Consider the following 25,316-nt stretch of genomic DNA (forward strand, 5'->3'; position numbering starts at 1 on the left):
AAAAAATGTGATTAGCAAATAATGGACTTCCAACTTTTAATTCAGCGCATCATATAATTGGTTGACTAGGATGAGAGAACCAAAAAAAAATTAAAGCCTAAAAGTCAGTCTACGTCCTTGAATAGGGTGCTGCTGTTTTAGTTAGCGCCCTGTTGGGAGTTTTTCAAACATCTGCAAAAAGTAACCCACCTGCATTAAATTTCCACTCGTGCTCCTCCACAGATGCCACTTGCGCCAACCCCACCACGACCAGCAGGGCGATAACAACCCAAACAGGGGTCAGCAACTTTGACGGCTTCGCCATGACTGGTTACCTGTCCGCAGACGACTCTGTGACCTCAGGCATTCCTGTCCAGAATGGAGTAAAACATTAGAAATGTTTGCACAGTAGACCCCCGGGTACAGAGTCCCCCCCTTATGACATTTTCGCCTACATTGTGGAATAAGATGTTTTCTTCCATCTTTCCAGCGTCCTGCTGGTAGCATTAGAAAAGTACTCCAGCAGTGATCGTGAACAGTGACTATTAGCATGATATTTGTTTTGTGATCCCATCACTGAACGGATTCACAAAGTATCCTTGGGTCTACTGTATTTCATATAGGTAAAAGGTCTCAAACTCGCAGCCTCGGGGTCAAATGCGGCGCCCTAGGATGATAGTTTGAGGCCCCCTGCCTCAATATGAGGTAAGTGCAGTTTACACAGATTACGATTCATTTATCCCTGATTAATTTCATTTAAATATTATTTTATGTTCTTCATTTATATTATTTTGTATATAAATCTTAAAAGAATATATATTTGACAACAGTGGAATACTTTTATCTGAGCTTCTCTTGTGGGAAACCCGATTTGGCCCGATCTCACTAAGACCCTAGCTCTGACAGGCCCTGCCAAGTAATTTGAGTCTGAGACCACTTATAAAGATTATTCAGTTAACGTTATTTGTGTTTATAAATATTGTACTCATTTAATTTAATTTGGTAACTTTACATTTAATTACATAATGTCTACATGGAAAAATAATGCTTCAACATGAGTACTAACCTTAGAAACACAAACGAAAAATATCAACCTTTAGTCCCGCTTCCGACATTTCATCATACAATACCAGGGGTCCCCAAACTATTTCCTGTGAAGGCTACATAAGTTTTGCATTCAGTTATGAGTGTCCAGGGTCAGTTTGTAACATAATGAGCATGATGATTGCAAGAGTGCCAAAAGGGAATTGTTTTCCAAAATCCACAATCAAACAACCCTTTCTGGATTCTTTAAAGAACACATATCAGATAATAAATAACACTATTAATAAAATAAATAATAACCAAATGACCCTTCTGGATTCTTTGCAGAACACTTAAAAATAACACTATGTAGTTTTGTAGGTTCTTCACCGGAAAAAAAGTCTTTGGCACATAAACGTTCTGTCGTACCGTCTTAAACGAACCAAAATCAGCTTAGTTGTTATAGCACTGGATCACTAGTGGTATCAATAAATACCAAAAAGGCAGTAGGATTTTATAACACTATTTTAAGTCATGGTACCAGAGACGGATTTTACGTTCTTTGTGTGTTTCACATGTTACAATGACTATAACTTGAATTCAATACTTTTAGTCTATTCTAAGTGACAAATGTATTGTCAGTGTGCACGTCCAAAGAGGCATTTTAATGACATGATGACTTTAAAGAAACTTGAAATTGCAAAAGATTTGCACGTACACAATGCATCTTTATTAAGCTGATCTACATACGTGTTCAGCTTAGAACGCAACGCTAATGATGCAAAGGCAGACACAAGCAGAAAAGGGGCAGGGCAACTGTTTAGCCAATCAGAATGCAGAACACAATGCACATTGAAAATTCTCAAAGTAGCAAGACCACGTTACGAATAAGAGATTACTGTACTAACCCTAGAAACAGAAAACCTGCTTCCTACATGTCAGACAATACCAATACAAGTAGGCCAAACCAAAGTGACAGCTGACAGCTCGCTAGCATATCTTTCCCCCATGAAACGTGCGCGAGGAAGAAATCCAGTGGTGGCGGGTGAGGGGAGGACGAAAGACGATAAGTAGGAGTCTGAAGTGGGAAAGACAGCTGGGAGCCCGAGAGGGGCCCGTTTTCTCTCTTGGCGGCGGAGCCTCTGAGGGTTTCACTTCATCTGCCCGAGTCGACAGCTGATGCGCAGCTGTAGCGGTCCAGACGGCCAACAGACGGAAACAGACTACAGATTCTGCGCCGTGATTTATGCTCCGGCATTCACCACATGGGTCTCGTGATTCTTAAGACTTTTGTCGTTCGGAGACTTGGAAAAGGCAACGTTTTCTTTGGAGAAACTTTAAGAGAGAAGTGTAAGGATATATTGTAGGGACAATTTTGGGCGGATGAGGACGTCACTTGATCCGTTTAATTGTTTTTACTCTGAATGAGAGTAGCGAGCTTCTGAGTGAGAAACTAAAAAAAAATAGATCAAATCTTTTTTTTTTTTTTAAACCAGCCATTATGGAAAGAAAAAAAGTTACACACATTGATTCAAAGGAGCAGTATGGATTTTTGAGCTTTTTAATGCATTGTGTCATCATTGCTGCTTTAGTAGGCTCATCCATTATGCGCGTGCAAGTACTGGCGTTTCTTGGATGCACCCAAATACTCCAATATTTCTTTTTTTTTTTAATTCCCTGGGGTTTGGGTTGGCTTTTACACTCTACTTAAAGCATGCATTTTCGTACTTTCACCATTTTCATACTACACTAACAGCTAGAAAGAGAAAAAAAATCCTGGGACGATGAGTTTTCCAGGATTTGTCCCCCATTCCTCAAACCAAATGTGTTCAGATTTCTAGAAGAAAAACAATCCTAATAGGATTAACAGTGGCATTTTGGGATTGAAAGTGGTACTTAGACAACGTTATCACTTTAGAAAACTGCAATATTGATTGATTCCTCTCGTTGGCAGTCTTTGTTTACGAATGCACTAGAAACATATTAAACTAGCCTTTATATTGTTGCAATTGGAATTGGTTGGAATTGGGGGGTTTGGTCACCTAATGACTCCCAACACAGCAGTTGGGTCTAAAATGGCGGCGCCCTGTTTGGCTGCGGCAGCATCGGCTCGCTACAGTTTAACTGTATGGTCCAGGTGTATCGACATTTCGTTCTGTGTGCATGGTTACAAAGAATGACAATAAAAGTAAATTCTATTTAAACCAAGATCATCTACAGGAGCAAAAATGAACATTGCTTGATATATATTTTTTAATTTTTGTAGTTTTCATCGAACATTTGATGTGAACTGGTGTAGTAAACTGCAGAAGATTTTTTGTATTTAGAAGCTCTGTATGTATGCAATAATTCACTTAATATGGGTGGTAATGGAATGGAGTAACTGCCAAAATAATCAGGGGAATATGGTACAGCCCAATACATAAACGAGGCAACTAATTCATTGTGCTTCACTCAACTAAAATAATTAAATGGGAATTCATGCACAAAAAATATACCACAATTACCAGACTATAACGCGCACCTGAAAACCCCAAATTTGACCAAAATTTAAAAGTGCGGATTTGAATCCAGAGCACATTATAAACTAGAAATAAGGTATATAAAGCCAAAATGTATAATTACAACTAAATGCTTCTACTTAAGGAAACAATTAAAGACTAAATCAATTTTAGTCGTTTTCACAATGTTCTAAAAGTTACCGTAGTTTTAATTCCAAGAGCCTTACAGTCCTGTGCGCTTCATATATGGGAAAACATTTTATTAAAGGATGTTTTTGAGGTTGCGCTGTATAATCAGTGGCGCCTTCCATCCATCCATTATCTGCACCGCTTATCCTCAGTAGGGTCGCGGGGGTGCTGGAGCCCATCTTAGCTGTACTCGGGCAGTGGGCAGGGGACACCCTGAACCAGCTGCCAGACAGTCACAGGGCACACAGAGAGAGACAACTCACTCGTTTATTCACACCTTGGGACATTTTGGATCGGACAATTAACCCGTCATGCATGTTTTTGAAATGTGGGAGGAAACCGGAGTGCCCGGAGAGAATCCACGCAAGCACGGGTAGAACATGCAAACTCCACACAGGAAGGTTTTTCAGTGGCACTTTTTGGTGAAAATACAGTAGCTGGACCCAAGTTTCTTAACTTCAAAGACTTACCACATTTAAAAGGAGATTTTCAAATGAAGATTCTATGAACAGAGGATGAAATGTCTGTGATGCAGTTAACCATCTCTTATTAAATGGATTTGTGAGATTCTATAGATCTATAGAGGGGAACCACGCACATAGCGAAACAATAAGACTGATGACAAATTGGGTGACTTATGGCCTTGGAAAGAATGAATGGATGCACGAGGGGCACAAAGACAATCTCTAGTCATTGCAGCTGTCCCGAGAAGGTCCTGCAAAAGGTGAGACTTACTTAGGACACCAAGATGGCGTTTCAGGGGCCCGTCTGGTTCCAAATGCAATAGTTAAAGCTTATCATGTGTAACTCATCTGCAACAAATGCCCCCAGTTATTATGTTTGACAAAAGTATGAGGGAGGGGGTTTTGCTGTCACAAACACAGAGTCAAAAAACAGTCATTCGAATGTTTTGGCTAGCGGGAACAAAAGCATTGGCAGCCACCCGAGACAGTGTTTTGTTGGGCGAGTCAAGTGGCGCTGAACAGCTGTGCTTAGCGCTCAGGCTTGTTGGGAAAAAAGGACCGAAGAACTCTTGACGTTTTGTCTCAGCTAATCCGGGCATCGCTCCAACCAGCTGCTCTTACGGCTTGGAAATACAAAAAGCCAGGATTCAGATGAGCCCTTTTATTAGTTAGCATCATTAGCTCAGTTTAAGTGTGCTGGCACCAACTTGAGAACAGTTTGCTGCGGATGATTATAAACCAGTGTTTCTCAACTAGTGGGTCTGGATCCAAAAGTGGGTCGAGCACCTGTTTTTGGTGGGTTGTTGGCCTTTGCCTTTGCAAAATATGCCAAGAAAAAAAAATTGATAATCCTTAACAGTAGATGTCAATAATGCCCTGCTTGATCTAATCTCCCTGTTCAATAGTCGCCGTCCCGATTGTGCTTGAGAGGGACCATATCTCATTTTGTTGTGTGTTTGTTGGCTTGAGATCCTTTTTTTGACCATTATAATGAGTCTCATCAATGTTATAGATAAAGGGAAGTCAAGGTGTAAAACAGTGAGAACAACGATCGAGTTGACGAAGGGATTACGGAAAACGGAATGGTGTACAAGTGTCTTCCAATGAAGGGCTGCTTGAATGTACAGTAAATGGTTGAACAATGTTACATTTTATAAATGTTTTCTAATAACATAAGTAAGTAATTAGCGTTGCTTAGGTTCATATAATATTGATATTTTGGGTAAGTATTTCCTTTGGTATGTGGCCATTTATAAAAAGTTTTAAGGCGTTGGCTAATATGCGGTGTAGGCCTATATGCCTATAAGTATATAAAGTACTTAAAGTTGTTTTAGTTGTGCTGGTGATTTAAAAAAAGGGAATATACTCTACTATCCGTTTTAAACTGCACAATTCTTTCATTCAATAAATTTGAGAGGTGGAACTTTTTTTCTTGATTTGGGTCACGGTTGTAATTAGGGTGCAATGGTGGGTCCTCCAGTCGCGCCAATTGAAACCCCTGATTTGAACACTGGCAGAAGAATTGTTCGGTTGTAGTACGTTTTTTTTTTGTGAACATGTAAACATGCTAACTCCATATATGTGCCGTTGTAATACTGAAATATATCACGGTCTATATTTAGTCCATCCGTCCATTATCTGCACTGCTTATCCTCAGTAGTAATTATTGTATAATTTATTTTATAACATTTGTATTAATTTAATCGTAATTATGTAACTCGAGTTTCCATTTTTAGGGTCCATCATGGTATCACCTTACTTCTTTGAGTGATACAAAATAAGAGGCAATTTCAGATCATAAGATGTGATCATCTCAAGATCACAATAGAATAAAACTCAGCCTGTTTAACAAAATGGAACTGGTTTCCTCGGGCAAAGGTAGAATGGCTTGAGCAAGATTTCCCCAAGGATGACAATGCTATCGTCAGTAGAACAGTGATGTATTCAACTTTTGTCAATGATAAACTTTATAACATATTACCAATAAACTTATAAAGTTTCTTTTTGCATAAGAACCGTAAAACACCTCAGTCGTCTTCGCATTTGTGAATTCCTACAACCATTGCCTGAAGATCATCTTTGCCGACACATATCTGAAATCTTCAGTGCATGCCTGACACTTGTCGCGTTTACTCAGGAGACGCATAAAAGTCGCATTTAGTTGGAAATGTAAATGATCTCACAAAAACATCGGATTTCACGCCAGAAAATCTTAATTGAGCATTACCCTTTGTAGTGTGAACCGATCATGGGAAAAGCAGCTATCAACAATTCTGACAATGGTAGTTAGGTCAATAGCATATCTGCATTTTCATGATTCCATGACAAAAACCAATAGCAGACTAGCCTTTTATAAGACGTCGGCCAAGTGAAGACAGACATCTCAGAGATGTATATCTAATGACGTAAAGAGGGGCCAAAAATTATCTTATTCCAGAATGCATAGTGAAAACATCATAAGGTGGGGTCGCTGTGTACCTCTGTCTATTTGTACCAACCTGGGTGTTGCTAGCAGCTAAAGCAAAGATAGCCACTAAATTGATGCTATTTGCTAATGTGTCTAACGCCTGGATAAGCAAAAATATAAGCAGAATCCAAGCTCCTGAGACGATCTAACTCTAAAACTTTGGAGATCAGGATCTTGTTTAAGTCCTTCAACTATTTAATCAATATAAGGCTCACCGCCACAGCTTTTGTTGATTAGAAAGTTTTCCACTCAACCAAATTTTTTTGGCAACGTTAGCTTACCAGGTACACCTAGAATTAAAAAAAAAAATCTGTCTACACTCTACAGAACTCTCATATTACATCCTTATTTTCTTTTTTATTACTAAAGCTGCCTTTCAAGTACTCGACTGTTTTTTTCTACAGCACTATTAAGTAGAAAGATTTGAAGGTTATGCTGACAGTTAGCGCATGCTCAACTCTAGGAGTCCTGTGCTGGTTTTCGACCACAACTGCTTTGAAAGACGTTTCCCCAACACCGAGCTGTCAAAACTTCAATGGAGGTGGGAGGAAAGTTTTTAAACAAACACAAAAAAAGCTGGAAAGCGTATTTAACACAAAATTGCTTTTGCCTAGTCGGCAATCTTCGTTTAGCATTTTATGACAGGTAAAACGAGCGGGATGAGGGTACACTATCGAAAAAAATCACATTTGATCGAGACACATCTGTACAGCATTTGCACTAGTAATCTCTATAATAACAGAAATTTCACATCTGCCATTCCAAGAGGAGAGTAAAATTCAGCATCATCTGCTCTTAATGTGAATTGGAGCTCAATGTGGAGCGCCCAATATCAACTTGGAAATGGAGAGCTTTGCTAAGGGCACCTTGGCAGAGCTTTGGGTATAAACTGGACTCCTTCCAAAAAACATCCTGGGCTTTCCATTTTATTTATCAAAACCAACAACATGGATGTAAATCAAACGGGAAATTGTCTTTTTCCGTCCGGTTTCGGGTTACTGGAAATTGATGTGGACATGAACAAGATTTTGCATGTTTCGTGCCACTGAAATGCAGTGCAAGCAGTCCTTTGAATGTTTAACTGTAAGCTAGCAAATAATGTCTGTTGTAGTACCAAAAAGAACATGTGAGAGGTAGCACTGATACATTGTGCACGTTTACATGCCGGAAAAAATCCGATTGGAAACGGACTTTTGTAAGTATTCTGATTATGTAAAGCCATGTGAACATGCACAAATAATCTGATAAATTATTCCAATTCCACTGGTTGGATTAGTACTTTCATATTCTGGCTACTTGTTGATTACTTTAAACTCTACCAGACACTCAAAATAAGGTGCAAAGACATCAATGGAGTTTGAACTTGCAAGGAGGACATGAAGAGAAGCTTACAGATAAGGAATTCCAACCCATTCTAAGGCCCTCCCCTGAGCCCTTTCTTCATATTATGTATTCTAGATTACACAAGCAAATCCACCCAAAAAGGCAACATGATTGGTCTATAGCACAGGTGTCAAACAGGCGGCCCGTGGGCCAAATCAGGCTCGCCAAGGGTTTTGATCCGGCCCGTGAGACAACACTGAGAGAAGCGGAAGAAAAGTTACCGTTTTCACACATGTCCACCTGATGCCATCCAAACCAGGCACCACTCGCAAAGCATTTGTAGCAGTATTTCTCTCTAACTCTTCTTTTTCTTTCTTTTTCCCACTCACCCTCTGTTTCTTCTCGATCTCTTTCTTTTTTCTCTTATTCTCACTCTTTAACTCCCTACTCTCTTTCATTCTTTCGTTGTCACAATATGTTGACCCATCTTGTAACAATGACAATAAAGGTATATTCTATTCTCTCTCTTTTTTTGCTTCTTTCTCACCCATTCTCTTTCCGTCCCTTTTTTCTATTTCTCACTCTTAGTTTGTCTTTCTCTCTTTATCATTTCTTTCTCTCTTTTCCTCACTCATTTTCTTTATCATGCTTACTTCTTCTCTCTCTTTTGTTCTCTGTCTTTGTCTGTTTTTTCATTTGTTTAATCTATCCCCCTATTTTACTTCCTTTCTCTCTTCACTTCTTTTTCCCTATATATTTTTCACTTGTTTTCCTTTTTTCTCAGGTTCTGTCACACACACACACACACACACACACACACACACACACACACACACACACACACACACACACACACACACACACACACACACACACACACACACACACACACACACACACACACACACACACACACACACACACACACACACACACACACACACACACACACACACACACACACACACACACGTTCTCTCTCTCATTTATCTCTCTCACTCTTCTTTTGTTTCTTTTTCTCCCACTCTCATTCTTTCTTTCTTTCTTTTTTTCTCTCTCTTAAACCTACTAGTTTGGCCCCTGTGAGATTTTTTTTCTCCTAGCATGTGGCCCCCAGCTAAAATGAGTTTGACACCGCTGGTCTATAGCGAAAATTATGTAATAGTCAAAACAATGAACAACCAGTGTTGGGAATAACACTGTTATAAATGACGCCCTTATTTTTTTTAGGGTAATCTAACTCACTACTTCTTCCGCCGGTACAACGCCGTCATCGTTACTGACGGTAAGAAGCAGTTTGTTACTCTGAATAAAGCGTTTTTTCTTCCGAGTTCATTGCATCACTTATTTTGGGAGCCTGTCATTATTTAAAAGAGTGACTACCATATGATAAGATAGTGGTTACAAATATAGGATTTACTAATTTGCCGAAAGAAAAGGCAAATGATGCTGCTTCGGTAACCAACTTATGTCTAGAACAGCTTTTTTCCATCTTCGCAACATTGCTAAAATTCCCCCTATGCTGTCTCAGTCGTAATTCATACGTATGTTACCTCCCGTCTAGATTACTGTAACGCACTACCCTCCGGTCTCCCGTAGTACAAAGTCAAGAGCCTTCAGCTGGTACAAAATCCTGCATCGAGGCTTTTAACCAAGACAAGAAAGTTTGATCACATTACCCCGATTTTAGCTAACCTGCATTGGCTCCCTGTTGGCTCAAGATGCGATTTGAAGGTTCTGTTGGTAGTACACAAAATCATGCATGGACTTGCTCCCTCATATCTTTCAGATTTAATTTTCCCCTATGTTCCGGTTCGGAGCCTTCACTCTGAAAATGCTGATCTACTAGTAATCCCAAGAGCCAAGAAGAGATCTGCAGGTTCGAGAGGGTTCTCCATCCGGGCACCGGTGTTGTGGAATGCTCTTCCACTGTGCGACTTGAAGCGCAGAGCAAATGATACATGAAAACTCCGGTTTAATCAATAAATAAGAAGGCTCACGTGTACTGGTTGATTTGTATTTTCTGCCCAGTTAGATTATTGAAATATGTCACTGCATTTATATAGTCACAAGCGGTGCCGGGCTTGGTGTTGCCGGGCATTCACCTAGGACGAGGTTGTTGGAGCCGTGGTTTGTTGAAAAAGCCCCAGGGAGCCACTAGGGAGTGCCAAAGAGCAGTATGACCACCCATGAACGTAATGTATCTGAACAGGATCAATGGCTCAAGTTTTCAACGAAATGGAGAAAATTTGCATGCATTTAAATTTGTCTGTGCCATAGGTACTCATAGAAAGAGCCATATCTGGCTTGCGAGCCATAGGTTCCCGACCACTGGTATATAGTATAGTATAAGTCATATATGAAAGAATTGGTACAGTGACAAAAACTTCAGAAAATGATGTCCTGGGATGAGACGGCATTGTTCATATTGACGGGCCATTAATAACAATAATGTAAAATGGTCTTGCGGGCCGGATATGATTTCACGGCGGGCCGGATGTGGCCCGCGGGCCGGGAGTTTGACACAGGTGCAGTATATGATTGTATGAGTTTTTTATTCATAACATGTTCATCATTTCTGACTCCCTATTTTGTTGTAATTAATGCACTTCATGATTGATTATGTATTTGAGTGTAATATTTTTTTTATATCCATTCAGTGCAGTTAGGTGAAAATTTTATCAGTACTTGTCAGACTTGTTCTAAACAAATAGCTAATGTGAAGGAGGGATTTTTCCACTACACCTTTAATTTCGTTTTTTGTCATAGCCCGCACTCCTGGTATAAAAAGAGTATTAGCCATTTTGTGAAACTAAATAGCCTTGTTCTGTACTCACATCCACCGGAATATTCTGTTTTAATAGTTCAATAAAAACCTCAGCGGAACTGCTCAACTTCAACGTTTGTTTTGCGTTAAATGAAAACGCTGAGGAAGAAATATAATTCCTTGTAATTAAATTCTACAGTCCATATATACTCGATGCCACAGTTGTATCCATACATATATAGTGTCTTTGCTTTTGGCAAGCCTTGTAATTAGAATTCTCACGAACGCCATGCAAACAGGGTAATTAGTTTTTCTTTAGGAACGTAAACAGTTTATCTGGATTGCTCTAAAAATCTGAGTTCAATGTGACTTTTCCCTGCATTTAAACATACGCATTGTCCTTCTTCCTTGCCTTTAATCCGTCCAAAACACTGGCCTCACAACTCACAGTAGCAGCACATACCAACACCCTGACTCAAACTTCTAAGCTTGGAGGTCGAGTGCGACACGTAAGTGTGGAATTTGATGACCAATGCGGACCACTCACACCGAGTTGACTCACTCTGCTTTGATTTAGTTCCTGGAGTACAAATGAGAAGAGTATCTCGATGTGAAGCTCAGTTTATTTTCATAATTATCATTCTTTTGAGATACAAGTCCTTGAAAATGTTTTGACTATTTCAGATGCGTTGTATATCTGCATCCAATAGTGGTTTTTAATTTTTGTGTAAAGGATTTTTTCTTAGAGAAAACTGTTTAAAGAGGTGCAATGATCAAGTGTTAAATAAATTCAAAGCAAGGGTTAAACTGTCAATAGCATTCTTCATAGCATTAGCAAATACGGTACGTCAATGATATTTTCAGTATTATTCAAAAGTTTACCCACAGTTTAACTCTTTTAATGTTTGCCTGTGAAAAGTATTATCCCTTTTCAATGGTTATAGCTTTCACAGTTTGAAAACTATTAGCAACCAAGTATGTGCTTACATTTCTTTTCAAGCCGTGTCAGATGTCACTACTTCTGAATTCTTGTAAGACCTGAGTCCTTGATTGTCTTCTAAGTTTTTTCTACTTTGCGTTGAAAGGTTTTAGATTCCAAAATTCTAAAGCATTTAGCACTAGCCTATGTGCAAACATTCTTTTTCCAAGACATGTAACGCTTTCTACTCTTCTTTGTAGGGTGAGTCCTTGTTTGTCTTCCAAGTTTTGCTATTTTGGGTTGAAATCACGGTTGATGGATCCCATAACCGCATGGGTCACCGGGGCCCCAATGAGGACGCAACTCTGAACAGCTTTCTCACTGTTGACAGTCACTGGACAGTCACTCAAATTGTCCCTAGGTGTGAATGAGCGAGCGAGTTGTCAGTCTCTGTGTGCCCTGCGACTGGCTGGTAACTAGTTCAGGGTGTCCCCTGCCCACTGCCCGAAGATGGCTGGGATGGGCTCCAGCACCCCCGCGACCCTACTGAGGATAAGCGGTGCAGACAAGGGATGGATGGATGAATGAAATCACGCCGGATGTTTTAGCACTAGTGTATGTGCTAACATTCTGTTACAAGCCATGTAACTACTTCTATTCTGATGTCTTTTAAGACTAAGTCCTTGATTCTTTTATTTTTGGTAATTCAAAAATTCTAGATTTCACAATCCTAAAGCTTTTAGCACTAACATTATTTTTCAAGCCATGTAACAACTTCTACTCATAATTCTTTGGAAAATAAGTCCTTGTTCGTCTTCCAGGTTACACTACTTCATGTTCAAAGGTTCTAGATTCCACAATTCTAAAGCTATTAGCACTAGTATATGTGCTAACATTCTTTTACCAAGACATAACGCTTGCGAGTCTGACTTCTTTTAAGACTGAGTCCTAGTTTGACATCCAAGTTTTGTTATTTCAGGTCAAGCCAGATGTTTTAGATGCTTAACAGTTCGCAGTTGTTAGTATCCGTGACTGCCAATGTATCTAATATACTCAGAAAATGTTTAGTTGTAGAAATAAGATTAATTCATACCTTTTGATGTTGCTTATAATGGTATAGGGTTGTTGCTAAACACAATGGCAGTCCTCCATACAAAATGTATTCCAGGGCTAGGCAGACGTTGGCTAGTGTGAGCGAAATAAAAGGTTATAAACTGGAGTGTTCCAGACTCCCGATTTAAGGCACAATATCGATTAATCATTTGACAAACATGAGGCAAACAATAGTGGCCTATTCAAAACGTCCTTGCTGATAGACCTGCTGAGTCATTCAGCAAAAAAAAAAACGTTTTTAAGAAAATATACAAAATGACCTCTAGTGCAGGAATGGATTTGTAATTCATACTTCCTTCCCTCCTGCATTCTTTGGGCACACAGCAACACGTTTGAGCGTCCCGAAAGGAAGTCCAAAACAAAGAGCTTCACACTCCTAATGTCCCCATGGATATTAGTCACCTCCAACAGAGGACATGACAATCGGCTGGAGCTGGCCCCTCATCAAGGACCCGATAGTATGAGTTTGTAAGGAACACAAGCCCTAATAATTGGTTGTACGTTAAGCGTTCCCCTATCTTTGCAAAGGTCTAAAAGCCAAGCAATCGTCGTAGGTGTTCTGACAAGGATTTTGATGTTACTTTTTGAAAACAGGATTCAGAATTAGGGCTAGGCAATACATTGAATTGATTTAATTAATACAGCATTTTAAAAATTTTAAATTTGCTAAATTGGACAATCAAGGAAATCTATAACATACTGTCAACTTATACATTTTCCCCCAAAATTCCCCATATTTCATTTACAACTGTGTAAATTGTAAACCTATTTTTCTATGGGATTTTTTTTTGTTAAACCAATGTTGTCTTGCGCATTTCGACTCAATTCCAGATCGTCTAGGTCACTTGTAGCAAATGACAAAGTCATGGTAGATTGCTAAAATTGTGTTAATATTGTATTTGGTATTTTACATAGTCTGTGTAGCTGTGAGTAAATATGTGCTGTGTTGAGTTTGTAAGGTTTATTATAATTTAATAAGGGGGATTGCAATCATTAATAAGGGGAGCGATTGGCTGAGAGTAACAGGTATGCAATAATTAGTAACTACCTAGTTGTGGCATTTAAGCAAGTTGGTTACAAGCTATAGATACCTATCTTTAACTAGCTTTGACTGTTGACTTTCAGTAAAACAATAGAAAATTGCTCTTTTTCTGAACATTTCGAAGCTATTCACTGAGATAAAAACGACAAGAAGATGACTTGTCTGCACTTTATTAACCAAACTGGCTCATGTTAGACACCATTTCTTCAATTTCTCCTACGCTTGTAATGTCTTCTTTGTGTTTTTTTTTCAGAAGCCTGAAGTCATCATAGCACCATGTTGCCTTTTACAGGTCATCCTTAGTACTATATTTGATAACGGGTGCATTTACATGCAGGGAATAGTTTGACTGGGATCGGAATTTCTTTTTTGCTACGATCATGAGACCCATCTTGGCAATTATTGCCCGGTCTGTATTTTATGTTGAAGATTTATTAAGAAATGATAGAAAGGTGTGTGTGAGTGTCCGCCATTGAACACCATAGACATATTTACACGTTCTTCCAAGTTTTTTTGCATTCCAATAAAATAATCTTACCCCTTTGTCAGAAAATGTTGCTTTCATTTGTAGATATAGAATATTCACTTCAATTTATAACTTTAATACACACAAATTATACAAAAAAAATAATAATAAACTAACCCATTATCACAAAATGTCATTGCATTTATTTTTTTCCAATTGTACAATACAGACGCCTCCCGACTTACGTACTTTCGACTTACAGTTTCCGGCAGATATGATAATTTTTTTCAGGATGTAGAAAAATATCCAGACATTGCTGCAAGTTAGATTTTGTATTGCATGCACATTTTTCAGAGTAGAGGACAGTACTGTAGTGCTTCTTGCCGCCGCGTGGCACTGTGAGAGGTCACAGAGCATCCACACCGAAGAAGAAATATTTCCTGGTTTGTGTGTAATCATAACAACATGTACGTATCGCTAACGCGCTAGGAACTTTGACATTGTAACGGTTTAATATCTCGTGCATCCAGTCAATATGGTAAAGTGTGAGGAAGAGGCAAGCAGTTTCTTCTGAAACGAAAGTGGAATAAGAAAGCTTGATGCGTTTGAGAAAATGGTCGGACCGCTTTTTGTCAGCGACTTTTTACCATGGAGGGTCTCTTGAAGCGCAGGTAAAAAAGTAAGTCAAACCTCACTTTATTTCTCTTTATAGAGCATATTATTTTATGAAATGTTTACTTTTTTAAAAACACATTTGAATCTTTTGCTCATCTAATGTTTTGATATTTAATTTGGTAAAAAAAATATAAGATGAGCAAAGTGATATGTTCTTATTGAAAATGTTTTTTTTCCTCATTTCACATATTTCTACTTCTATTTTTAACTAAATTGTACTTTAAAATATATTTTTTTAATTTGTCAATTCTAGTGTTAAATAAAATAGTGCGAGTGTTGGCAGAAAAAAAACAAATGACGCGAAAATACATATATGGCACTGAGTGAGTTAAGATTTGGGGTCTTTTGGAATGCGCAGGGATGTAATAACAATAGATACCCTGTTTGTATCAAAGGAAAAAATGTTTTGGTCCTCGAACAATTTTGTGTTCGAACACCTTTCCCAAACGAATTGGAGTACCTAAATATCACTCAGGGTTCATACACCTTTTTCATGGCCGAATTCAAGCGCTATTTAAGAACTTTGAAGGCATATTTTTTAATTTCCCAGTACAGTGGAACCTCGGTTCTCGACCATAATCCATTCCAGAACCCTGTTCGAAAACCGATTTGTTCAATCACCGAAAATCAATTTTCCCATTAAAAATAATGTAAAATCGTTTTAATCCGTTCCAACACCCTGAATGTTTAACATGAATGATAAATGTAATCATAAAGCTAACACATGCTAATCGTACGTTCGCATTATCGTAATCTTCCGTACGAAAGATTACGCTAACATGAAAGTGTAATAATAAAAAAATAAAGTCAGTTCCAAGTCATTTAGCACCACAAGTGGCTAGCGCTTCATTGGAAAGGGGGCTCCGTTCCAACACCCTGAATTTTGGGCTCAGTCCCAACACCCTGAATGTTTACCTCGAATAATAGAGCTAACCCAGGCTAATCATATGTTCGCGTTATCGTAATCTTCTATACGAAAGATTACGCTAACATGAACGTGTAAAAAAAATGGATAAAGAAAAGAATTATGAATAGGATTTCTTACCTTTGTGGTGCTCAGCAGAAGCCATGCTGTATGTATAGCAAGATCGGAAACTCGCACACCTTTCATATTTAGCTATTATGTCTTTCTTAAAGACAATAGTTGTATGAACGACTTGTTTTTTCACCTGTCCTGCTTGCACCGAGCTTCTTCGGAGGCATAGTTAGGGGCTAAAACACGCCGTTCCTTGATATCAAAAGCAAAGGCAAAAAAGAGGCACGTGTGCACGTGATAAAAGTTGGTCACGAGGGGTGGGGGCCATCTACACCGGTGCGCCGCTCACATCGCACCGTAGCATACGCAGTCACGCATTACCGGCGTTCGAACTTAGATTTTTTGACCGAACAGCGAAGCAAGAATTTCTTGAAATTCTTGGTCGAGCACCGATTTGTGCGAACTGAGAGGCGTTCGAAAACCGAGGTTCCACTGTACCATTAAAAAAATAAATCCAGTGTGAATTATGTATTTTGCAGATCCACAAATATATCTGTTATTTAGATTTGCAACATTTAATCTTGCGTGTGTCATGGTTGCCATGGTGCCCACTTGGTCGCACCCGTGTCTGCCTGCCTGACTTGTCAGTCTGCCTGCATGTCTTCAGTCTGCCTGCCTGACTCGTCAGTCTGCTCGCCGGTCGACCCACCTGACCCGACGCCCGTCGGCCTGCCGAGCACTGTATTTTGTTTTTGGGACTTCTGGAGCCGTCTGTCATGGTTGCCATGGCGCCCACTTGGTCGCGCCCGTGTGTGTCATGGTTGCCATGGCGCCCACTTGGCCGCGCCCGTGTGTGTCACAGTTGCCATGGTGACCAATTGGCCCCGCCCGTGTTGTGCCAGCTGCGGCTCTTTTAGAGATTGCTTCAGTGTGAGCCCGTCAACGAACTTCTGCCCCACAAGACGTGGGTTCTGTCCTGTTTTCCTGTGATATCTGCAGTCCGGTATTGTTCCCGTTTATTTTTGTACTGTTTAATTTTGGGTTCCAGTTTTGTTTTTCGTCTATTCTTGTCCTGTTGGTTAGTTTCTCCTGTTTTGGTTTCGGTCTAGTTCCTCCGGTTTATTTTCGTTACCCTGATTCGTTATCGATCTCGTCGGTGTCTGGCGTCCTGTCCTTCCACACCAGACCAGCTTCCTAACGTGTATGACTCCCCATTTCCCATAAAATAAAAAGCTTGTGTGAGAACGTCACACGATTGGGTCTTGTATCTGTTCTGGTTTTGACAGCGTGTGCATTTATCAAGACATAGGAGTTTAAGATCTTGAGTAAATCACGAATATATTTGTAAGTCTGAACATTACGTGTGTAAATATTTTTGAGACAAATTAGGGTGGCAGTAGCTCAGAAAGTAAAGCGCTTGTCTTGGGATCAAGAGGTTTGATTCCCGACTCTTTTGTGTTTATTGTTGAAGTGTCTTTGAGCAATACAGTAAGACCTCGGTTATCGCGGTTAATGGGGACCAAAACCACCCGGGATAAGTGAAAATCTACGAAGTAGCGGCGCACCTTCCCAAAAAAAAAATTGTTTTTATATATTTATTTTTTAGACCCGGTTAATGGGGACCAAAACCACCCGCAAAAACTGAAAATACGCGAAGTAGCAACGCCACTTCAAAAAGAAAGAAAAAAATATATATATTATTTTCATTTCACATTCATTTTTTTTTTAATTATTATTTTTTAGACCCGTTTAATGGGGAGCTAAACCACCCGCAAAAAGTGAAAATCTGCAAAGTAGCGACGCCCTTTCAAAAAAAAAAAAAAAAAATCTCATCTCATCTCATTATCTAAACCGCTTATCCTTATTATTCGCGAGCGAGCCCCTATGCCGCGGTGCGGGTACTTTTGGGCGCGATACGCACGACACCGCGACAAGCCGAGCGGGCCGGCCTGTTGGAAGCGCAGCAAAATGCGCGTTCACGCGAGGGGGGGAGGATTTTGTACGGGAGTCGGATTTGGGCACAACACCGGCGCGGGGTTTTGATGGGGCTTCCGCTTCACCGCCCCCTAACCCCACAGGTCCCCCCTACCCCTTTCCCCCGCCGTCGGCCATACCATCGAGGGCCGTGCAGCGCCATGTAGAGCCATCGCAGCCCGAGCAGGAGACGTGACGTTGGTGACTTTTTCATCCGCGTTAACAAACGCATTTTGTAGAATACGATCGCGCTTTATTGTTTAAATAAACGCGTTATATAGACTACGATCGCCCAATTATTTTAATTAGCTCGCTTTATGGTTTCAATAAGCGTATTATTTAGAATACGATCGCTTTTGTCGGAAGCGCAGCAAAATGCGCGTTCGCGCGAGGGCACAACACCGGGAAACGAGAACGGGTCCGGACCAGTGTGTGAAGTGCCTCCATTTTAAAGACTAGGGTCGTCGGCCGAGGGGGATTCCCGCAATAAGTGAAAATCTGCAAAGTAGCGACGCCCCTTCAAAAAAAAAAAAACATTACAGACCGCGAAGCTCTGAATCCGCGAACGTCGAACCGCGAAGTAGCGAGGTCCCACTGTACACTGAATCCCTAATGCCCCCGGTACGCCGCTATCTGGGTGTGAGTGTGAACGGGTAAGTGTGAAGCACTTTGTAAAGCACTTTTGGAGGTCTTCAGTGACTTGAAAAGCGCTATATAAATGCAGACCATTTACATTTACATTTATCCCCATAAAATGATGTTAATATGTAGCTTACAGTTCTTCCCATTACAGTTTACCACTGGTAAATGCTACCTGAACATTATGCATGGCTCACATTAAATGTCCAAAATTGATACGTACTCCTTAGACTAACACACATTCATATACAGTGGAACCTCGGTTTTCGAACGCCTCTCAGTTTGAACAAATCGGAGTCCGACCAAAAATTTCTAGAAATTCTTGCTTCGCTGTTCGGTCAAAAAATCGGAGTTCGAACGCCGGTAATGCGTGACTGCGTACGCTACGGTGCGATGTGAGCGGCGCACGGGTGTAGATCGTGTAGATCGCCCCCACCCCTCGTGACCAACTGTTATCACGTGGGCACTTGCTTCTTTTTGCTTTCGCTTTTAATATTGGTGAACGGAGTGTTTTAGCCCCTAATTATGCCTCCGAGGAAGGTCGGTGCTAGCAGGACAGGTGAAAAAAGAAAAGTTGTTCGTACAACTATTGCCTTTAAGAAAGACATAATAGCTAAATATGAAAGAGGTGTGCGAGTTTCTGATCTTGCTAGGGAATACAGCATGGCTTCTGCTGACCACCACAAAGGTAAGAAATCCTATTCATAATTATTTTCTTTATCCTTTTTTTTATTTTTACACGTTCATGTTAGCGTAATCTTTCGTACGGAAGATTATGATAACGCGAACGTCCGACTAGCCTGGGTTAGCTTCATGTTTACGTTAAACATTCATGGTAAACATCAACGGATTAAAACGATTTACCGTATTTTCCGCACTATAAGGCGCACCTAAAAGCCTTTATTTTTTTCAAAAGCTGACCATGCGCCTTATAATACAGTGCGCCTTATTTATGGATCAACATTAAGTTTTCCAACTAACTTCCAGCCGCCGACTAGATTTTCCCCCGAACGCCAAGTAGTACGCGGTGTATGCTGGGATTTATTTACGGGCGTTTCATTGGCTAACCAATGTGTCAATCATCATTTGAATCGATCACTATTGGCTAAAGTTATTCGGAGGTCAAGGGGTGGATCCTTTTTATCATTTACAGGCTGGCATTGGTTTAAACAGCGAAACAAAGGCTGCAATTGGCCGAAAAAGATGTGTCAATCATCAGTTGAATCGATCACTATTGGCTAAAGTTATTCGGAGTTCAAGAGGCGGATCCTTTTTATCATTTACAGGCTGGCATTGGCTTAAACGCCAAAACAAAGCCTGCAATTGGCCGAAAAAGATGAATGCGTATAGCACGTGGCTGACGGCACACAGAAAGCATTTTTTTCTATTCTGTATTTGTAATTATTTTATTCTCCTGGATTTACTGCACTCACGGATATAAGAGGACATTGGCTGCACATTATTATGAACACAACGACTTCGGTGAGCTACTCCGGGTTTTATATTGTCCCTGTATCCTGTTTCAGACTGAACTCGATGTTTCTGTGATAAGCGGTGCAGATAATGGATGGAATGGAGTGGAGTGTCTATTTTTAAATTCAACTCAATTCCAAGTGTTTATTGTTATATGCACAGTAAAGTTGCGAGCGAAAAAGAAAATAGAAACTAAGGAATGTGTGGCATTTCTTGAATCCCAAGACTTTAACCTTCCGAATGATGGAAGGATGCATTTGAGTGACATCGTACGGACACCGCATCCGCACGTGTTCTCGAAACACATTTGCGTCTTTGCAAGCTTTGGGAATGTTAAGGGGGTAATAAGTTTGACTGAACTATCTGACTGTTTTGTCGACGTTCCCATTGTAGCGCCTTATAATCCGGTGCGTCTTATGTATGTCAAAAATAGGACCAAAACCGATTTTTTTCGGGGTGCGCCCTATAACCCCGTGCGCCTTATAGTGCGGAAAATACGGTACATTATTTTTAATGGAAAAAATGATTTCGGTGATTGAACGAATCGGTTTTCGAATAGGGTTCTGGAACGGATTATGGTCGAGAACCGAGGTTCCACCGTACATCGTTATTCCTCTTGGGCGCACCCGTAGGAGGCGATGACGCTTTATAGGAAAATAGAATACAAGCCAATGTTAATTGCTATTAATCCCTTTGCAATGGCTAAGCGAAGCCACCAGAGAGCAGTGTCAGTATCATTTTTTGGGAGACTAGTTGTGAAACATGGCAACAATTTTAGGCATTTACAAGTACTTCACCCAAAATTCAAGCACTTTTCAATCCTTGAATACACAATGTTAAAGCATTTTCAAGGATTTAGAAGCACTCGTACGTACTCGGATCACTGTACTGGAAATAGTCTTGTTTCCAATCCGATAATTGCCTGCATGTAGTCACTGAAGCCAAAGAAAAGGCTTCACCTTGAAGCAGAAAACACATTAAACGAGTGATGCAAGACATAAGAAAGCATGCTATTGGGAACATTTAATGGAATAATGCATGACAAAGAAAAGCCACCCACTACGCACAAAAAAAAAACCCCACCTAATAATTGCACAAATTTACCAGTTCTTAGTGGCGGGGAGCTACGAGTCCCTGAAGAAGGAAAAAAATGAAGGCAATCAGTGGGAGTTGCCCAGTGTAAAATGACACAATTGCAATCAATAAGAACTGGCTGTTCTTCGAATGTCGACGGGAAGCGGGCAAATGTTGACTGATGACCACAGCATGGCCTGCCAAACCCGAACCGACTTCATCAAAATCGCTGCAAGGTGAACGAAAGCAACCGGACCAGATGGAGGCCCAAAGCACATTTTTCTTCATGACTCGCCTTCATAAAAATAAATAAAATCTCATAAATTCATATGAGTACGTGTTGACGACAATCTATAACTCACAAGTTAAAAACAGCAATTGCTGCCAAGGTCAAACAAGGGAGTTGTTTGTTTGTCTGTCTGAATGCCAACAGGTCAGTGATGGAAGACGACTGGAACGAACCGCTAATTACTTTGCAGGGGGAGGAACGAGTCAAGGACTATTTATCACGGTCTGTCAATCATCGCGCAGAAAGCTGCGAAATAGGACAGAGAAAGAAATCGGAAAAGGAACGAGTGTTTTTCGTGTTTATGCGGGATTGACAAGAAAAATAAGAGTCTCTCGTCAAAATGACAACGTTGGAAGACGTTGCTGTCATACAAACAAGGCGTAAAAATGTCAAGTCTCTGTCTTGATTTCAATCTGGAAATGACAAAACGGCAAAAATAAAGAAATGTTTTTTCAAACAGCTTAAAAAAACTTTATATAAAATTTCTATAAATGGAATCGTGAAATGGAAGTGTTTTTGGCATTATAGTTATTGGTACTTGACCGTAATCCCTTCAAGATGGGTCTTGGAGCACAAAATTGAGAATCAAAACATTTTTTCCTATACCAAGTGATGGTATTTGGATATGTTGGTCCACATTCCAAAATACCAATATACTGTAATCCCTCGTTTAGCGCAATTAATGGGGACCAGAACCTCCTGCGATACACAAAAACCTTTGAAGTCGATAGTGGATAACAGCCGAAAGGGGTGCTGTTGATTTCAGACGGAAATGACGGAAAAAAAGCCATCTCGCAAGGCACAAATTTGCTCTCTTAGCCCTTGCTCTCAGAAATAGTTGACTAGGGATAATGGATCAACGACAGAATTAGAATATTTATTGTCATTGTAGAAATGACTAACCTTCGTTTTGAGTGCCAGTTTAAAAGAAAATACGAAATCCACAGAATAAATATCCATAAAACCTAAACCCGCAAATAACCCAATTTAAACATTAAAAATATTAAAAGTGCGGCCAAAGTCCAAGAAGTGCAGTTCATTTTAGGCTTGTTTCAGCGGCCCAAACTGAAAAAAAAAAGTGCTCTGCCATCCCCTGCTCTCAGCAATAGTCAACCGCGGATCATGAACTGCGGCTACAATCGTGCATTACATTTTAAGCGCAAGAGAAAGGCAAATGTCAAACCAAAAGTGCTTTCTGCCGGCTCCCACTGGCAGCAATATGCAACCGGAGATAATAGATCACAGAATACTTTTCAACCCACGATGCACTTAGTTTGCAGAGTACTTAGCGCAGTTGTTTGAGTACTGCGGTATCACTATAATTTTAAAAGAATCGTGACAGAATATAAAGAAACTTAATGCTATTTGCCATTCTATATCAAAAACATAAAAAGGAACTCGGGGCGGCAGTAGCTCAGGAGGTAGAGCGATCGTTTTAGGATTAAGGGATCCCAGTTCGAATCCCGGCTTGTCCGTGTTACATGCCAAAGTGTCCTTGGGTAAGACACTGAACCCCCAATACCCCCAATAAGCAGGTTAGCGCCTTACATGGCTGCACAGATCACGGCCGCTATTGGGAAATGTGAAGCACAATGTAAAGCGCTTTGGGAAGTCATTGACTTGAAAAGCGCTATATAAATGCAGATCATTTCATTTCACATTTCATTTCAACTCTTTTTGTATGCTAGCTGAATCTCAGGCACTGGAAGGGATTTATTACGTGGTGTTATAGAATTTATACAATTTCTCTGCATTTCTTTCTAAAGGTTCCTGGCTTAAACATCTCAAATATAACGGCAGCACAGGTTCCATTACCATGACAACCAGGTTAACAATAACACACTGAGGCGATGCGTATATTTTCCTCCTTGTTCAGCAGTTAAAGAGCAAAGCGAGATTAAAAAAAACCCTATTTGATTTTGTTTGTGGAGACATTACTCCTGGAATTGCACAGCTACCGCAAGCTGATGCTACATTTTTCTACAGATTCAGACAGTCGATCTTTATCTTGATTTGTTTCACAACATAGAAGGGGATTTTTGATTAACTCATTTGCTGCCATAGACTGCTCTAAACATCAGAGATTTATTCTGGGTATGCTGCCTATGATGGACATTGACATCAGAAGATCCACTGTAGATTTGGCTGCCATTGACTGTTATAAATGTCAAAGATCCATTCTAGTTAGATTGCCGTACACGGCTCTCGATGTTAAAGATCCATTCTAGCTAGGTTGCCATTAATAACTATAGACTTCAAAAATCCATTTTAGCTAGGATAACATTTATGTCTCTAGATATCAAAAATACATTCGGAATAGGCTGCCATAGATGATTAGACTTTAAAGTTCGATTCCAACTAGGCTGCCAGAGACGGTTCTAGAAGTCAAAGACCTATTTTCACTAGGCTGTTACAAACAGTTATACACATTAAGATCCATTCTAGCTATGCTGCCATAAACTGGGTATTTGTATATTGTATTCTCTTTGCTTTATTATTGTATTGTTCTCAGCTCAGGGATGCTGCTGGAAATGTGAATTTCCCTTCGGGGATGAATAAAGTATCTATCTATCTATCTATCTATCTATCTATCTATCTATAAAGAGCTATAGTACAGACATCAAAGATCCATCTAGGTAGCCTACAGTAGATGGCTCTAGAAGTCGAAAATCCATTCCAGCTAGGCTTCTATAAACAGCTATGGGTGTCAAAGATCTATTCTAACTAGGCTGCCATAGACTGCTAGACGTCTTGATTTTTTGTGTTAGCATTAGGCTATCTGAAATAGAGGCCAAATTATGATATTAGACTTTAAACTGGTGATAAAGACTCACAATTCAATAAAATCCACTTAAACAGCGAAGATTTAGTACGACAAGTGTAACCTAAAACAAAGCTGGGAAATATTTTGGTTCTCTCACACTCAGGTCAAGTCTAGACATGCTAGTTGATAGCCAACCGGCTTGACTTTCTCTCTTGTTTATTTTGTATAGGCAGGCAAAAAGGAGTGGCGCGGCGCCAGAGTTTGTGCGGGCCCTCGATAAAAGGCAAACGCTCGATAAGGCGCTGCACCGCTTTGCTTCCAACACACCTCGCAGTAATTTAATCGCTATGTTCAAAAGATTTCAGGCGTTCATATAGCACCGTTGACGTTTCCTGATGAGTTACCATGACAACAGTTCTACCTGGGCCAAAAGGGCTTCCATTGTTAACAGTGATTGTTTGTTAGGGAAGGTGTTCTAGGGCCGAGAAAGAACTCGAATATTTGTGCTGAGGATTTTTAACAATAAATTTAACAATTACGCAGTTCTTTGGAGACATGTCATGTACTGTATTAATCGGATAATGCCATAGAATAAAGCAGCAATCTTGTCAGACTTAATTATCATTACATTTAATACTTGGATGGATTTTAAGAACAGCTGGGTTATAAATAATTCAAGTTTGGGTGAAATATTGCCTTAAACAATAGTAAATGAGTATTGTATTTTCTGGACTATAAGGCCTATTTTGTGTTTTATTTAATTTTATATGATGTGCTGGTCTATGACGCGCACGCAATTAAAATTCTCGGATGGTTAAGATTGCATTTAAAAAAAACATCAGAAAATAGTGGAAACTAATTCTATGGAACAAAATCTATCATGATGAAATATTGTTTCACAACTAAAATATCCATCCATGCATCCCTCCATTATCTGCACTGCTCATCCTCAGTAGGGTCGCGGAGGTGCTGGAGCCCAACCCAGCCATCTTTGGGCAGTGGGCAGGGGACACCCTGAACTGGTTGCCAGCCAGTTGCAGAGACAGACAACTCACTCACTCATTCAACACCTAGGGACAATTTGAATTGGCCAATTAACCTGTAATGCATGTTTTTGGAATGTGGGAAGAAACCGGAGTAACCGGAGGAAACTCAAGCAAGCACTGGGAAAACATGCAAACTCCACACAGGAACTGTGC

The 25,316-nt window shown here is 40.0% G+C and overlaps 1 protein-coding gene across 5 annotated transcripts in view; it reads right to left on the reverse strand.

Annotated features, from left to right (window-relative positions):
- The window catches only part of ddr1 (discoidin domain receptor tyrosine kinase 1), a 91,343-nt gene that overhangs the window by 47,851 nt on the left and 18,176 nt on the right, over positions 1 to 25,316 (reverse strand). For 4 of the 5 annotated variants that reach the window (XM_088326805.1, XM_088326806.1, XM_088326804.1 and 1 more), the window contains exon 2: positions 190 to 348. In XM_088326805.1, coding sequence (XP_088182931.1) covers positions 190 to 304 — 115 coding nt within the window. In that variant the 5' untranslated portion in view covers positions 305 to 348. Of the gene's footprint in view, positions 1 to 189; positions 349 to 12,725; positions 12,746 to 25,316 lie in introns of those variants that run through there. The other variant, XM_088326803.1, reaches the window with a different exon arrangement.

The sequence above is a fragment of the Urocampus carinirostris genome, chromosome 2 (genome assembly GCF_059441175.1).
Source record: "Urocampus carinirostris isolate Australia breed hairy pipefish chromosome 2, RoL_Ucar_1.0, whole genome shotgun sequence".
In the NCBI taxonomy this organism is placed as follows: Eukaryota; Metazoa; Chordata; class Actinopteri; order Syngnathiformes; family Syngnathidae; genus Urocampus; species Urocampus carinirostris.